At 37.9% G+C, this 15,502-nt stretch overlaps 1 protein-coding gene across 1 annotated transcript in view; it reads right to left on the bottom strand.

Annotated features, from left to right (window-relative positions):
* LOC126353930 (cationic amino acid transporter 3-like) overlaps positions 1–15,502 on the bottom strand; it is a 122,105-nt gene that overhangs the window by 80,702 nt on the left and 25,901 nt on the right. Inside the window, exons 3-5 of the mRNA XM_050003191.1 lie at positions 10,423–10,551; positions 2,584–2,739; positions 1,310–1,414 (exon numbers count right to left, since the gene is read on the bottom strand). Coding sequence (XP_049859148.1) covers positions 1,310–1,414; positions 2,584–2,739; positions 10,423–10,551 — 390 coding nt within the window. The remainder of the gene's footprint in view (positions 1–1,309; positions 1,415–2,583; positions 2,740–10,422; positions 10,552–15,502) is intronic.

The raw sequence follows: 15,502 nt of genomic DNA, 5'->3' as shown, positions 1-15,502 counted from the left end.
CACATGGGCTGGAGCATGCATACTGTGCCAGTGAAGCAAGATTTCTCACCATGTTTCTGTGTCAGTGAGCAAATTTCCAGACACAACAGCATGTTTTGCCCATATTCATATTGATGTAGTAGGTCTGCTGCCCCCTTCAGTAGGACAGTGTTACCTACTGACAGTAATACATCAATTCATGTGCTGTCCAGAAGCCATTCCTGTAGATAACATTTCTACTGAAATGCTAGCCCCTGCATTTGTGTCACACTGGATTGCCCATTTTGGTTGTCTGCTTCATATAACCATGGACAGAGGTCAGCAGTTTAAATCTGACCTATTTGTTCAACTAAGTAAATTTTGTGGCGCATTGCATCACACAACAACAAGTTACCTTCCTGCCAGTAACAGCATGACTGAACACTGGCTTCTTCCCCAATGTTCTATTCACTGATGAATGTTCCTTCTCAAACAAAGGACACGTAAATACAAGGAACATGCATTATTGGTCCAATACCAATCCACAATGGCATAGACAGGTGTAATATCAGCGTCACTGGAGAGTTAATGTCTGGTGAGGGATGCTTGGTAATACAATTATTGGCCCTTGTTTCATCAATGGTAGTCTGAGCGGCACTGCTCAGACAAATTCTCCCTCCTCTTCTGGATGAAGTGCCGCTAAGAACCAGAATGCTTATGTGGTATCAACACAATGGATGTCCAGCACATAATCCCTAGCATGCACGTCGTGTTCTGAACCAAAGGTATTCTGTCAGATGGATTGGCCAAGGAAGAACAATTACTTGGCCTGCTAGGTCTCCTGATTTAAATCATCTGGACTTTTTTCTTTGGGGATGAATTAAAAACATTAGCTATCATGAAATTCCAACAACTCCAGAGGACATGCAGGAATGTATCATGCTTGCTTGTAATTCTCTTCAGCAGGCAACACTGGAAGCAGTAAATAATTCTTTCATTCAATGAGTGCACCAGTGTAGTGGTGTCCAGGGTCAACACTTCAAGCAACTTTGAATGTTCTACTTCTGGGCAGTGGTACAGGAGAGTCAAAGTCAAGTTTGTGTTGTTTTTACTTGGTTTTCATTTGTTTTCTGACAACTTCAGCAAGGGGACAAGTTTGTGATCCCAGACTCAAAGTCAATGTTGTGTTATGTACTTAATAATGTTGTGTTTCAGTGAATGGTACACTGTGATATATTTTTTGAATAGGTCTTTAGGAGAAGAAATGAATTACCTGTATATTTCAATCATCATTTATGACATTAATTACTTGGATCATGCCTTTACAAACACAAAAAGCATTGTTACATACCTTTCAATGCACCGGCAATGATGGCAAAAGTTAAAACACCAATATTAGCTACACCCATTATGTTGCTAATGATTGATGACTCCTTCACACCAAACGCCAGAAGAACTGTGGAGAACACATATATTTCAGTTAAGAATTTTGATGTTATCTTATTTGTTAGTGTTTCTTCCATATTTATCTGCAACAGTAGTGCAGAAGAAATATAATTTTGGAACTGGCTTTTAAGATAAGTATTATGTGTTATCCAGAAAGTTTTGATATGTTTTTAGATTGTTTTAAATACAGGATATGTGTAGCAAATATTAAATAAATTATTATTATATACATTTATTTCTAGAATGAAAACACAACAACTGTTGTTGGAAATAACAGTGAGGTTCCAATTTTCTACCTTACTTGCATAAATTTATGTTTCATATTTTATTTTGTTTGGTTATCAGTATATTGAGGTATGGAAATGTCCCTTGAAACAAAATGAGCAAATTTTTAAAAATCTTATGTGTCAGACTGTAGCAGTCTGATCACATAAAGTACATTCATAACCAGTGGAATAGAAAGGCTGTCGGGATCTGGACCACGTGTGCTCCCTGCACGAGGGAGTATCAAACACCATGACACTATGCAGAGCAATGGCTTCTGGCCAGTAAACATAGCTCTGCACAAGTAGATTTGTAGTAGACCCTATGTCCTGCTGTTCTGTTGGCTTTTTGCTAACCATGATGTTCAGAAATGGTAAGCTGCTATCTTTTCCCGTTTGCTTCATGAACAGATTATTCGAGTGAAAAGTCCAAATGCTAGAGAAATGTAGGTAATGTTCCTGTTCCATGGCGCCACGCTACAAATGTGTTGACAACATACCACCTAAAGGAGGAAGTAACCATTGTTACATGGTGTCCATGAAACTAACATAACTACATCTGGAGATCTCATAAAACCTCTCAAGCTGTATATCTGGGCTGGGCAGATAGCACTACCTGGGTGCTAGAAAAGATTCATCAAACGACAAAATATGCTTGTGTCAAATCATAAATGCAAAAAATATAATATGTCAACGTACTGTGTTTAATTTCATGGGTGAGATTAATTTCTTTTGTTACCACTTGTAGACATGTCTCTATGGTTTTACTGTCACATATTTGCAATCTTATAGCATCACCATCTATGAACTACAAGTTTATAATTTTCATTTGGTTTCCTTTAAATACAGAGTTTGTTTTGTATTTTAACTATAATGAGATTGTCAGTACTGAATATCCAAAGAAAAATCATCTTACCTGTGAGGAGAAAAGTTAGTCCAAATGCCAAAAAATCTGGATAATCAGATAAAAAGTCAATATTAATTGGCATTGCTTGCCTGCAAGCATTTGAAATAGAATTATTTACTAATGAGTCAATATATCCAGTGAGACCTCTAGCTACACTAGCTGCACCTGTAACAAAAATGGGAGAACATCAATAATTACTTTAAGGGCATTTGAAAACATGTCACATTTTTATCTGCTACAATGCAGATGCTGCTGAACATAACTATGTGTCTGACATTAGCATGTCAGTAAAATAAAAAATACACCCTATTGGACATCTGATGTCAATATAACATTTATGTAGGTAGATCAACATGTCCACAATTCTGTGGATTTTGTAAAATGCCTCAGCAACTTCAGAGTGAAAGACTCAGATATCCTGGTGAGCTTTGAAGTCATTTTGTTATTCACCAGAGCTTATTGGTCAGAAATTTGACAAGAAGACCACAGACCTTTTCAGGCATGTCCTGACCCCCCACATATTTGTTGTTTAATGGAGAATACTATAAAGAAACAGAAGGAATCATAATGGGCAACCTACTCTCACCTGTGGTTGCAAATCTGTATGTGGAGCAGTTTGAGGAGGAGGCCCTGGTGTCATCCAAATGGAAACCAACATGTTTTTTTTTTGTCATATGGATGATACAATGGTCACATGGCTGCATGGAAGGGGCAAACTCCTTGACTTTCTGACACACTTGAACTCCATACATCCAAACATAAAATTCACTATGGAGACCAAAGCAGAAAGATTACCATTCCTGGATGTCATGATCAAGAGAAGAGCAGATGGCACCCAGGCCATGGTGTGTATCAGAAGAAAACGCACCACACTAACCTGTATTTGCATGCACACAGCTGCCACCACCCTTCACAGGTGAATGGGGAACTAAAACCAATAGTACACAGGGTGCATACTGTTTCAGGCACAGAGAGTCTTCTCCAGGAGATGAAATATGGTAGAAATGTATTCTGAAAAACAGGTACACAGAATGGCAGATCAGGCATGCTCTCCACCCTACCACAATAGTACAACCTGTGGAGGTGGAACAAATCATGGAGAAAAGGCAGCCACTGCTTTTATACTGTACACTGGTGCACTATCGGGAAAAATCAGACGCATATTGATGAAGCACCAAGTGAAAACTGTCTTTCGCCCACTCAATAATACAACAGCATTATTGGGAAGTGTCAAAGATGATCTCGGTTTACAGGAGGCCAGTGTATACCAGATTACAGGCGAATATGAGAAGACATATATTGGAAAGACAGTGTGCACCTTTAAAGATCATTCCCAAGAACACCAGAGGCCCAGTCAACTGATGTATCCTAACAAGTCAGCAATTGCAGAACACTGTCTGTCTGAGAACCTTGCGATGGAGTATGAATAGACCAGGACCTTGGCACAGACTTCCAAATACTGGGAGAGCATCATTAGAGAGGCCAAAGATATTTGCAACAGGGATGATCTCATCAACTGAGATTGTGGCTCTAATCTTAGCAAGGTTTGGGAGCCAGCACTGAGTTTAATTGAGAATAGTCTCAGCAAACAAAGGATCTGGTGACCAGACCAGACATAGAATTTATGTCAACACTATCACAGACACCAAAGCTAGAGCCTAAGTGATCACCAATATGCAGCTGCAGATGCAGACCATAGATGGGGCTGTGAGACATTTGGCACACAGAACAAATTCCATAATATTAGCTTTCAGGCAGTTTGTGTTCAGAGCAAACCTCGATCTGAAGCTAATCCTTAGATACCAGAGAAATTGTAGCAAAAATTTTGTCTTCACATTTTTGATTGTAAAAAAGCCTGTGACTCAGTTGACCATACTTCAATCTTCCAGATGTTAGAAGAATAAGGCCTAGATCTGAAAACAGTTGCAGTCATAAAACAGATACTGAGAGAAACAAAGTTCAAGGTTAAATTTATGAGGGAAATCTCAGTCCCTTTCAAAATCAAAATGGGAAGTAGACTGGGAGGTGGGTTGACTCCACAACTTTTCAACTGTGTCCTTGAGAGTAACAGGTTTTTCTCTCACCTCCACATTTACCCCTCCATTGTGGTTGCATCTACAGCACAACTTCCTTGAGAAAGTGATAGAAGAATGGCAAAAACAGAAATCAGTCCTCAAAATTGACCACTTTAGGCAAAGGCAAGTTACCTACACAGTGATTCTTATTAATGTTTAAAAATGCCCAAGGTGACATGGATGATTCTGAGACAAGTAATTCAATGCAAGACACATGGTGCTGCAAATATCTGAACATACCTCAAAAATGGATGACAAATGTTGAACATGTAATGCAAACACTTGACACACATCACCAGGTGCAGCGATTAAGCCTGTTTGTCTGTTGCACCTGACCACCCAAACTCAAGTCCAGTATGCACATCTTTGTAGCTCCACACCTGTGTGTGCAATTTCAGAGTGTGTGGCTCAGGGTTCGAGTCACGCATCTTGCAGGCAGCATTTTTTTCATTGTGTGAGACAATTATGTGTTTGCATTAAGGTATTACAAAGTACAGTAAAACAAAAACCAACTGTACTGCATCACAAGCAAATGAGTATAAGTTTCCAAATTACATCATTATCAGTAAAGACCTATGTTTTCTTTCTATGTAACATCTGTAAACAAAAAAAAAGAAGGAATAAAAGGAAAGAAACACAAAATAAGAACAGCTTTTGCTTGGTTACGCTGAGGACAATCATTTTGTATCTTTTACATTTGCAACAGATCACATTTAGAAAAGGTGTTTGAAATTTGCACTGTTTGCTTCAATGCAAGTATTGCAACACTCAGTCATCCCTTTATGCGTGGGCTCAAGAATACCCTCCATATTGTGGATGTGATGCCACATGTTCAACATTTGTCATTCACTCTTGGTGTATTTCCTGACATTTGAGGCCCCATGTATCAAATATTAAATTACTTGTCTCAGCATCATCTACATTGCTACATGGTTTTTAAACATTAATAAGAATCACCCTGTATAGATTGCCTAGCATTTGCAGACAGTTTAACAATATTAACTCACAACATTTCATCAGCCCAAAATCAAATTGAACTCTTGAAAGCAACTGCAGAAAAAAGTCAGTCACCAACAGACAGTGTACATGGCCTGCAACAAAGAAGCACCAAAATTCTTGAAGCTGGAATACAACAAAATTAAACAAGTTCCAAAATTTCAATATCTCAGCATAACCATTCAGGAATTTCCATCTTTTAGCACCTAACTTTCTTTTCTTTTCTTTGCTTATAGACAGGCAATACTGACTCAGAACCAACCAGAAAATTAAACAATACACAAATATCCATAGTGAAATTACAAAACACAGGTGAAGGTTCTATGGACACATTAAAAGAATGAACCCAGACAGACTTACAAAACAAATGTTCTACAAAGCCTAAATTGACACATTTAAATGGGTTACAAGATAAAAACTGATTAGAAATTGGTATGAATTACTCCAGAATACTGTATAACCAAAACTGTGAAATCCTTAGGTTCATAATTCACACATGGAAAGTTGACAAAGAGGAAAAACCAAAAATGTGTGTGTGTGTGTGTGTGTGTGTGTGTGTGTGTGTGTGTGTGTGTGTGTGTGTGTGTGTGTGTGTGTGTGTGTGTGTGCACATACAGGTGAGTGCATGGATGGAAGTATGTGTGTGTGTGTGGGGGGGGGGGGGGGGTGAGTGGGTGGGTGGGTGGTTGGGAGTGTGGGTGGATGGTTGGTTGGGTGGGTGGGTGTGCTCCACATCTCCCCATAAAATACTGATGCAATTTCAACCAAACTAGGTACACATATCCTTTGCTCTCAGGCAACAATCTCTATGAGTGTTAGAACCACCTACCTAACATACTTCAGGAGATATGACATCATAAAAATGCATGGCATGGAAAACTGCCACATCATGCATGACATTTAAGTGTATTACTTATATGATACTAGATGTATTCAAAATAAATTTTGCAGACAGTATTAACATGTGCTGCTAAATGTACTGTTGCTGTTTCAGTTTACATGTTGTCATTTTGTTATTTGAAGATAGTCAGTGGAGTTGTGAATACTAGTAAACAGAGTGCAAAGCAGAGAAATCAGAACATTTCTAACACATTCTTCTGTTTGAATTCAGTAGAGGGGTGACAACAGTAGAGGCAGTTGGAAACATTTATGCCATTTGTGGGACTATTGCCACTGGACAGAACATGGCAAGAAAATGGTTTTCTTGTTTTAAGGAAGATCATTTTGACATTAGTGACTCTCCATGTTGAGAAAGACCTTCAGGGTTTGATGCAACAAGGAAGGTACAAAAATCAGGTGTATGGGTACCATGTGCTCTAAGTCAAAATAAAAAAAATCGGCAGGTGGCCATATGTCCCTACCTTCTCACTTGTCATCAATGGCTCTGAACAACACCAATCATTCCTATCTTGTATTGTTACTGGTGACTAGAAATGGTATCTTTATGCTAACATAAAGAAAAGAACAGAATGGTTCAGCCTAAACAAAGCAGCTATTCCCCATACAAAGATCTGCTCCAGTCTACAAAAGATAATGCTCTGCATCTGGGGGAACAGCAACAGTGTGGTGTACTATGAATTGCTTCCCCAAGGTGTAGCATTCACTGCTGACATCTATTGACAACAATTGTGATGTCTTGCTGATGCAAGCCAAGAACAGTTACCAGGAAGACTAATATAATGTCCATCCGCATTCTGCTGGACTGACAAAAAACACTATACAACAGAAGTGGGCTGGGAAACCATTCTGCATCCACTATATTCACCTGATCTTGTGCTCTCAAATTTTCCTCTTTTCCCCTCAATGTTGAACAAACTTCAAGGAACTTCCTTTCTGAAAGAAAATGTTCTTATAACATGGCTCAACAAGTGCTTTGCCTCAAAACCACTTGATTTCTAGGGTCACAGAATCGAAAAGTTACCCCAGATGTTGTGCATAGTGAAGAAGAATATATTATTGTTGACTAAAGTCTCTGTTATGTGTATCTGTTGTGTTTATTAAACTTATGGAAAACCACTATGAATTCATGCACCAACCCAATATATCATGGTACCAGGCAAATTTCAGAAGATGTGACATCATAAACACTGAGATGCATAAAAAGCTGCCACATTGTGCATGAAATTTAAATTTAGTACTCCTTTGCTACTAATTCTATTCACAACATATTTTGCAGACAGTATGCACATATGGTGTTGAATGTACCTACACATATACATCATTGTATGACATATTTCAAGAAATGTGGTATCATAAACACTGAGCTGCAAGAAAAATTGCTCCATCATGCATGAAGTTTTAATAGATTTATTCTTTATTATTGAGACACTTGTACAGTCAAATCAAATTCAGGAAAGCCCTGACACTTGATAGTGTTTTCGACAGCTTTCAACTGTGCAGTGCAAATGGCTGTAAGCCAAACAGTAACCATCTTTAGGGCTATGAAGAGGTATTGCCATAGATATGTTTACAAAATCACATAGCAGACGTGGAGAGCAACTGTGCCCAGAGCAGAGAAACTGTCTGGGGTCATGTTTATTAACACTGAACTTACACTTTTGTACATTATGCATATTTCTTTGTAGAACTGTTTCATAATTGAAAAGGAGTTTTCACGAATACATGAAAACGAAATTTTTTGATACTTCACTACAAATACAATTCAGTTTTGTTTTTCTTTCTAATAGAAAATTGACAAAATGAATACCTTCACAATGCTGTGTTTGTTGGCTAGTAATAATAATAAAATTGTTCTAAAAATTGCCACAAATATAAAATACATAATAACAAACAAAGCATCTGAAATATGTGTAACAGAATATTTCTATTCAATAACTGAAGATTTGAGTTTCTAGTATATTTACATAAAAATGAATTGTTTCAAACAGTGGAAAACCCATGATGACCAAATGATGAAAAGGATAAATTGCTACTCACTATGTAGAGGGGATGATGAGTCACAGACAGGCATGACAAAAGAAGGTGTACAGCAGTCTCTCTGTTGTGCCTCCCTCAGGCTCACTGTCTCCTCCATATGGTGAGTAGCAGTCTATCTTTTTCATAATATTAACATGATAGTTTCCCTTACAAACACTGTATTTAAGTCAGGTGTCAGATATCATTAAGGAAATTGCCCTGTATATGACCAAAGAGGCTAAATATATAATAAATTCCACAGTCTACCACCTATTGTATTCAAGGACAATCTGCTTGTCGTATCTGTGTTTATTCCTACAATGAAAATGTGGCATGGGCACACCACTGAGCTAAATGCCACATACCATCTGAACTGAATGGCCAAGGTGGCAATGTAAAAAAATGACATCATGGAGAAGAGAGCATAACATCATTTCATCGACCATGCACAGTGAAGTTACAATGTGTAAGTTGTACACAAAAGTGACTTTTAGCACACAGACTGCAGAAATAACTAAACTGAAGGCCTGAAGACAAGATTTGGGATACTGCACTGCAGTGTAGAGCACTGATGGGTCCAGAAAACTAGGTCACATCCTGACATTCTTGCCAGATGATAACATCATTTGTGTAGGCCAAGTGGTATAAATACTCTGTCTTCCAAATCCCAGTTCTCAGTTTTGCAGCTAACTGGTCCGTAGGTGGGACCTGTGATGCTACATTCATGGCCCACTCAGATGACTGCTCTGTGGTGTTACAGCCAGCTCAGCCTGAAGGACTTAGCTGGTGCTAGTTGCTGCTGCCTTGTCTTCATCTTCGGTGATGAAAAGACCCTGTGTGCCTCCTATCACCGGGCCCCCTGTGGGCCTAGCTAATGGCAGACAGTGAGCTGCCAAATTACCATCACATCAATGCTTACAATAAAAGGTGTACTTTGTACATACTGTGAGAAGAGATATGACAGGACAAAAGTACCACTTATTATGAGGTTACTAATTACTACAGAAGTTAAAACAGTTTGCAATGCACAGTTACAAGGCTTACCTTTACACCAGTGCTTGTGACTTAAAAGTGTCTGCATGTATACCAATACAACAGCCAGTGTCAGCCAGCATGGATTTGAATGTACCAGCAGCCTGCCCTTCTTCAACAGATATTGCATTTATATGTCAACAAACACTAACTTTCTAACTTTTCAGTAATTGTGGATCACAAGCAACATCAGTTAAGGTAACAGGATAGAAATACAGGAATATTAAGACAGCTCCATAAAGGAATGTAAGCAAGGACAGTAAAAAATGCATGTCAGGTGATATATAATCAAAAAGCGAAGCAGCCAAATTGTATAAGTATGGGGAGGGGCAGGGGGTTGGGGTGAGAAGGATGGAGGGAAAAGTATCTTAAGTAAGTGAAGGGAAAGGCACCATTATAATAATATATGTATTAAGAAATATTAATCATAAGGATGAAATGCTGAAAGGGAGACAAAAAGAGAACAGTACTAACAGAAGTTCAATTTTGGTTGACTAAGGAAATTTTTGGTTTCTAGAGTCATTACAAGTGATCTGGATCTTTGTTTCAAAATCAGTGTGATCATTTCTAGTATCAACATATCTTCAAATAATTCCACTGTTGAGGCTATGGTTCACTGGGCATAGTTCTGATGAGGAGACAGTTAATGTAATGGATAATACATCAAAATATTTCACTGTATTGTAATATATGTAATGAAAATCCACTCTCAGTGTCGCTATGGATGGCAAATGACAGCAACTGAGGATTCCAGGTGTTGCACTGCTTGTTACCATATAGTCTTAATGCTTTAGTAATATATTCTTTGAAGTCAGGAATGCATTCTTACCTATCACATATTCCAGAATGAGATTCCAACCTATGAGAAAGGCTATAAATTCACCTACAGTAACATAACTGTAAATGTAAGCAGATCCTGCACGAGGAACTCGAGCTGCAAACTCGGCATAACACAAACCTGTGAACAATAAAGTGTGAAACATTTTGACATTTTTGTACATTGATGACTCATTCCAGTTTTAATTTTATCATCATTAATTTATGTGATTCACTTCAGTTATTTAAGAAGAGAAAAACAAACAGGACTGTATATCCATATGTGACTGTTATATCAGATTTGAGAAATTTCTAATATAAAAACAATAATAGTAGTTTTAATATAATGATAACTGCAATGATAATGACAATGAACATAAATACAGGTTCTACAAGAGGTAGAACAGTTTTACTGAGTAATGTGGAGCTGTGTGTCCCACACTTTAATCTCAGATGTTAGCCACACTATATCTCAGGTTCCACTGTAACTGTTCCTTACAAGTAGTAAGAATATTTGTAGGAAAGAAATAAATGTCTGATCTACTATGATGTACTTGAAAAATTTCTTCCCATTACCTTCATGTAAATTCTCCATGAATAGCAAATTGAGTCAGTCTTTATTATTCAGTGAAACTGTATGTTTTCCTTCCTAGTTTAACATGATTAATTGGGATGCTTTATTGCTATCATTTGAGTATCATGTTCAGATAAACCATTTATTATAGGCTCATAGTTGTTTCATAGAAGACAGTTGGATTTACAAGTAAATTATCAATTACTGTTGCATTGTGACCTTTTATACATATATGTCTACATCTATAATCAGCAAATCACCACGAAATATATGGCAGAGGGCACATTCTGTTGTACTAGTTATTAGGCTTTCTTCCCATTCTATTCATCTATGGAGTGTGGGAAGTATGACTGTTTGAATGCCTCTGCAAATTCTGCAATTTAATTTAATCTTGTTCTCATGATTCCTTCATTAGCAATACGTAGGGTCTTGTAGTGTATTTCTAGAGTAATCAATTAGTCAGTCCTAAAGTCCTAAAAACTTAGTTTACATGTCTTCAAGAGCTTTCCAGTGCAGTTTCCTCAACATCTCTGTGACTCTCTCCCACATACCAAACAAACCTGTGACAATTTGTACTTAGCATATGTTCAATATCCCCTGTTAGTCATTTTGTCTACAGGTCCCAAACACTTGAGAAATATTCTAGAATGTGTCACACAAGTGATCTGTAAGTAATTTCCTTAGTAGACTGATGGCATTTCCCCAGTATTCTACCAATAAAGCGAAGTATACCATCTGCTTTATCCACAATTGAGCCTATATGATCATTCCATATCATATCCCTATAATGTGTTAACTCAGTATTACTATGATTTGACCATTGTGAGGTGCATAATTTTACATTTCTGAACATTTAAATAAAGTTACCAGTCTTTCCACCACTCTGAAATCTTATCAAGTTCTGACTGAATATTTATGCACCTTCTTTCAGACAGTGCTTCATTACAGATAACTGCATCATTTGCAAAAAGTCTGAGGTTACTATTAATAGTGCCCACAAGGCTGTTAATATACAATATCAACAGCAATGGTCACAACACACTACTCTAGAGCATACCTGAAGTTACTTCTACACCAGACAATGACTGTCTGCCCAGGATAACACATTGTGTCCTCTATACCAAAAATTCTCAACTCAGTCACAAATTTTGTTTGATACACCACACGAAAGCTTTGAACAATAAGCACATATGTGGTACTGAGTAAAATGCTTTTCAGTAATCATGAAATAACCACATCCATATGACTGCCTTGATCGAAAGCTTTCATTATCTCAGGTAAGAACAGTGTAAGTCGAGTTACGCATCATTGATGTTTTTGGAATCCACGCTGGTTGGTGCAGAGGAGATTATTCTGTTTGAGGTAACTTATTGTGCTTGAACTGAGAATATGTCATAAGATTCTACAACAAATAAATGTCAAGGATATTGGGCAGCAGTTTTGTGGATCACTTCTACTACCCTTCTAATAGATGGGTATGATCTGTGCTTTCTTCCAGCTACTGGGCATATTTTTCTGTTCAGGACATCTATGATAGACTATACTGAGATGAAGGGCTCAATCAGCTGAAACTTTAGTATAGAATCAGACAGAGAGTCCATCTGGTCCTGGAGCTTTGGTCAACTTTAATGGTTTCATTTGTATCATAACACCACTGACCTAACATTTATTTCACTCTTCTTTTCACTGATGCAAAGATAAAATTGGGCAATTCTCCTGGGTTTTCCTTTATAAAGGAACATTTGAAAATGGTGTTATGCATTTCCTCTTTTGCATTGCCACCCTCAAGCTCACAAGCTTTGGTGCGACTAACAACTTTTACATACAACCAGAATTTCTTAGGGTTGTGTTAAAGAACATTTAACAGTATTCTCCTGTGGTAGTTATTGAAGGCTTCCCGCAATGATCTTTTGACAGCTAAATGTACTTCATTTAGCATCTCTCCTTCTATAGTCTTGTGCTTTGCTTTACTTCTGTTATACAGAAGTATATGTTTCTTTAGAAGTTTCTTTATGACTGTATGTCATGGGGGGGTCCCTACCATTATGAATTGTTCTACTGGGTACATACCTATCTACTGCATGATCAACTACTCTTTTAAACTTGAGCCATAGTTCCTCTACATGCTTCTGCCCTGTGCTGCAAATTTTCTCATTTGGAGGTGACACTACTGCCTTTTTTCTACTTTACTGAACATATATGCCTTTATACTTATTTTAGTTGTCCTTTGTACTTTGGTAATCATTGTCGCCCTAACTGCATCATGGCCATTGATACTGGGTTCGATGTGGACATTCTCAGAATGGTGAGGTCTATTTGTTGCCATTTGATGTAATATATTTCCATCATGAATGGGATTCTGAACTATCTCTTATAGCTAGTTCTCAGAGGAGATATTTAATAATGTTCCACAGACTGCTTCCTCATGCTCACACTAAGAAAACTGTAATTTTCCCAGATGAATGTTGGATGATTAAAGTCTCATTCAATGATTACAGTATGTTTGGGGAAATTTTGTACAGGCAAGCTGAGGCTACCTATAAAGTTTTTGGTTAGAACAGAAGATGAGTCTTGTGGGCGGTAGAAGGATCCATTTACTATTTTATGCCCACCTGTGATACTGGGGCCTGCCCAAATAATCTTGAATGCAGCTTCAATTCCTATCCTGTTGGATTTGAGTTTCTTGTCTACTGCTACAAGTACACTACCTTCATTTCCCATTGGCCTACCCTTTGGATATACACTTAAAATTTTCCCAAAAATCTCACTGTTATCAATTTCACATTTCGACCAGCTTTCTGTTCCTACTATTTTGTGAGTGTCACTGCCTTTCATGAGCACTTCAAACAAATAATTGTTGAGAAAGTTACTGTGGGGGATTGCACCAAAGTTGGGTCTGTGCATGCACTTGATCAGAACTATCTGAGAAAAAAATTATTCACTATTGCTGCTCAGTTATTTTTATGGCATGTGATTAGTACTGCCTTTAACAGCTTAATGAAGCTTAAAACATTTGCTATGGGGACCTGTTGGAACCGCTGTCTTGCATGTTTCCAAGCCTATTAGTGAGGTACAGCACCCAAAGAGATGGTCAATGTAGTACTCACTTACAACTGTGGCATAGTTCATCTTTATTCTATTTTACAATCCTCCTGTTCCTGCATTATGCCCATCTTATATAATGGGATACCAACTTGTATCCATCTAAGTGTATGGGGTCTGTCTGCTGCCATTGAAGTTTCCTCAGAACCATGGCCTGCCCTGAAGCAACACATAATGTAGTTCAACCTACAAAAGCTGTTTAAAAGACATGCATCACTATACCTTTGCGCAGGGTGTACAAAATCTTCTGTTTCCTGTGGTAAACAGCATTCTTGATAGAACTAACTAAGGTTACTGACTAGAGCAAGTGATTCTTTATGTGTGTGCTCTATATGCTCATTCTAACATAAAAAAGCTGTTACCAAGTCCACTCTAACATTCATAGTTCTTGATAGGAAAATAAAAAAAACTGGCTCACACTACCACATTCACTCACATATCAGATTAATGCATGACCTGCTGTTAAAGAACCAAACTTTTTAAGGATCAGTTGATATATTGAAAGTTCAAGATGGTTATTAGTTTTGGTGTGCTTGCTCAGTACTACATAGTTCACTCATGTTCAGTAATCTAAAGTGGAATTACGACTGCATAGCACACCCATTGAATTTTTTAGCCTACTGGAAAGAAAGTCACAATATCCTCTAAAATTCTCAAATCTTCTGAGAAAGTTGTTTATACTTGATCTCAACCATGTTCCAAAACAGTTGTTTTGTACTCAAAGTAAATTACAACATCTTTACTAGAAGACCTAAACATAGTCCCACTCAGTATAAGACTTTACTTACATCTATTCAAAATTGGTGCACGCTAATATCCCCCTCCTCCAGATAGTGCATGCATTCCCCTTTCTGACTGACTGGAAGAAAAAATAGCCAATCACCTGCATAGTTTTTTTATGGGCAACATGGTAATTTCCCTCCTTGACCAATCTCCAGTTCTGAATTTACTTTAATCAGTTTCAAAACTAAATATTTTTTGAAAAGTAATTAATTGAAAATAATCTTATCTTTTCTTGCTCTAAGGACAATATATAGATTTTACTTCTCTGATCCTTACACTAACTACATTAGCCCATCATACCATGTATGTCCCCCCCATGAACCATGGACCTTGCCGTTGGTGGGGAGGCTTGCGTGCCTCAGCAATACAGATAGCCATACTGTAGGTACAACCGCAATGGAGGAGTATCTCTTGAGAGGCCAGACAAACATGTTGTTCCTGAAGAGGGGCAGCAGCCTTCTCAGTAGTTGTAAGGGCAACAGTCTGGATGATTGACTGATCTGGCCTTGTAACATTAATCAAAATGGCCTTGCTGTGCTGGCACTGTGAACGGCTGAAAACAAGGGGAAACTATGGCTGTAATTTTTCCCGAGGGCATGCAGCTTTACTGTATGACTAAATGATGATGGCGTCC

This window comes from Schistocerca gregaria, chromosome 3, assembly GCF_023897955.1.
Source record: "Schistocerca gregaria isolate iqSchGreg1 chromosome 3, iqSchGreg1.2, whole genome shotgun sequence".
NCBI classification, from domain to species: Eukaryota; Metazoa; Arthropoda; class Insecta; order Orthoptera; family Acrididae; genus Schistocerca; species Schistocerca gregaria.
The sequence above is the reverse complement of the archived record's forward strand: the minus strand, read 5'-3'. Positions and strand labels throughout refer to the sequence as shown.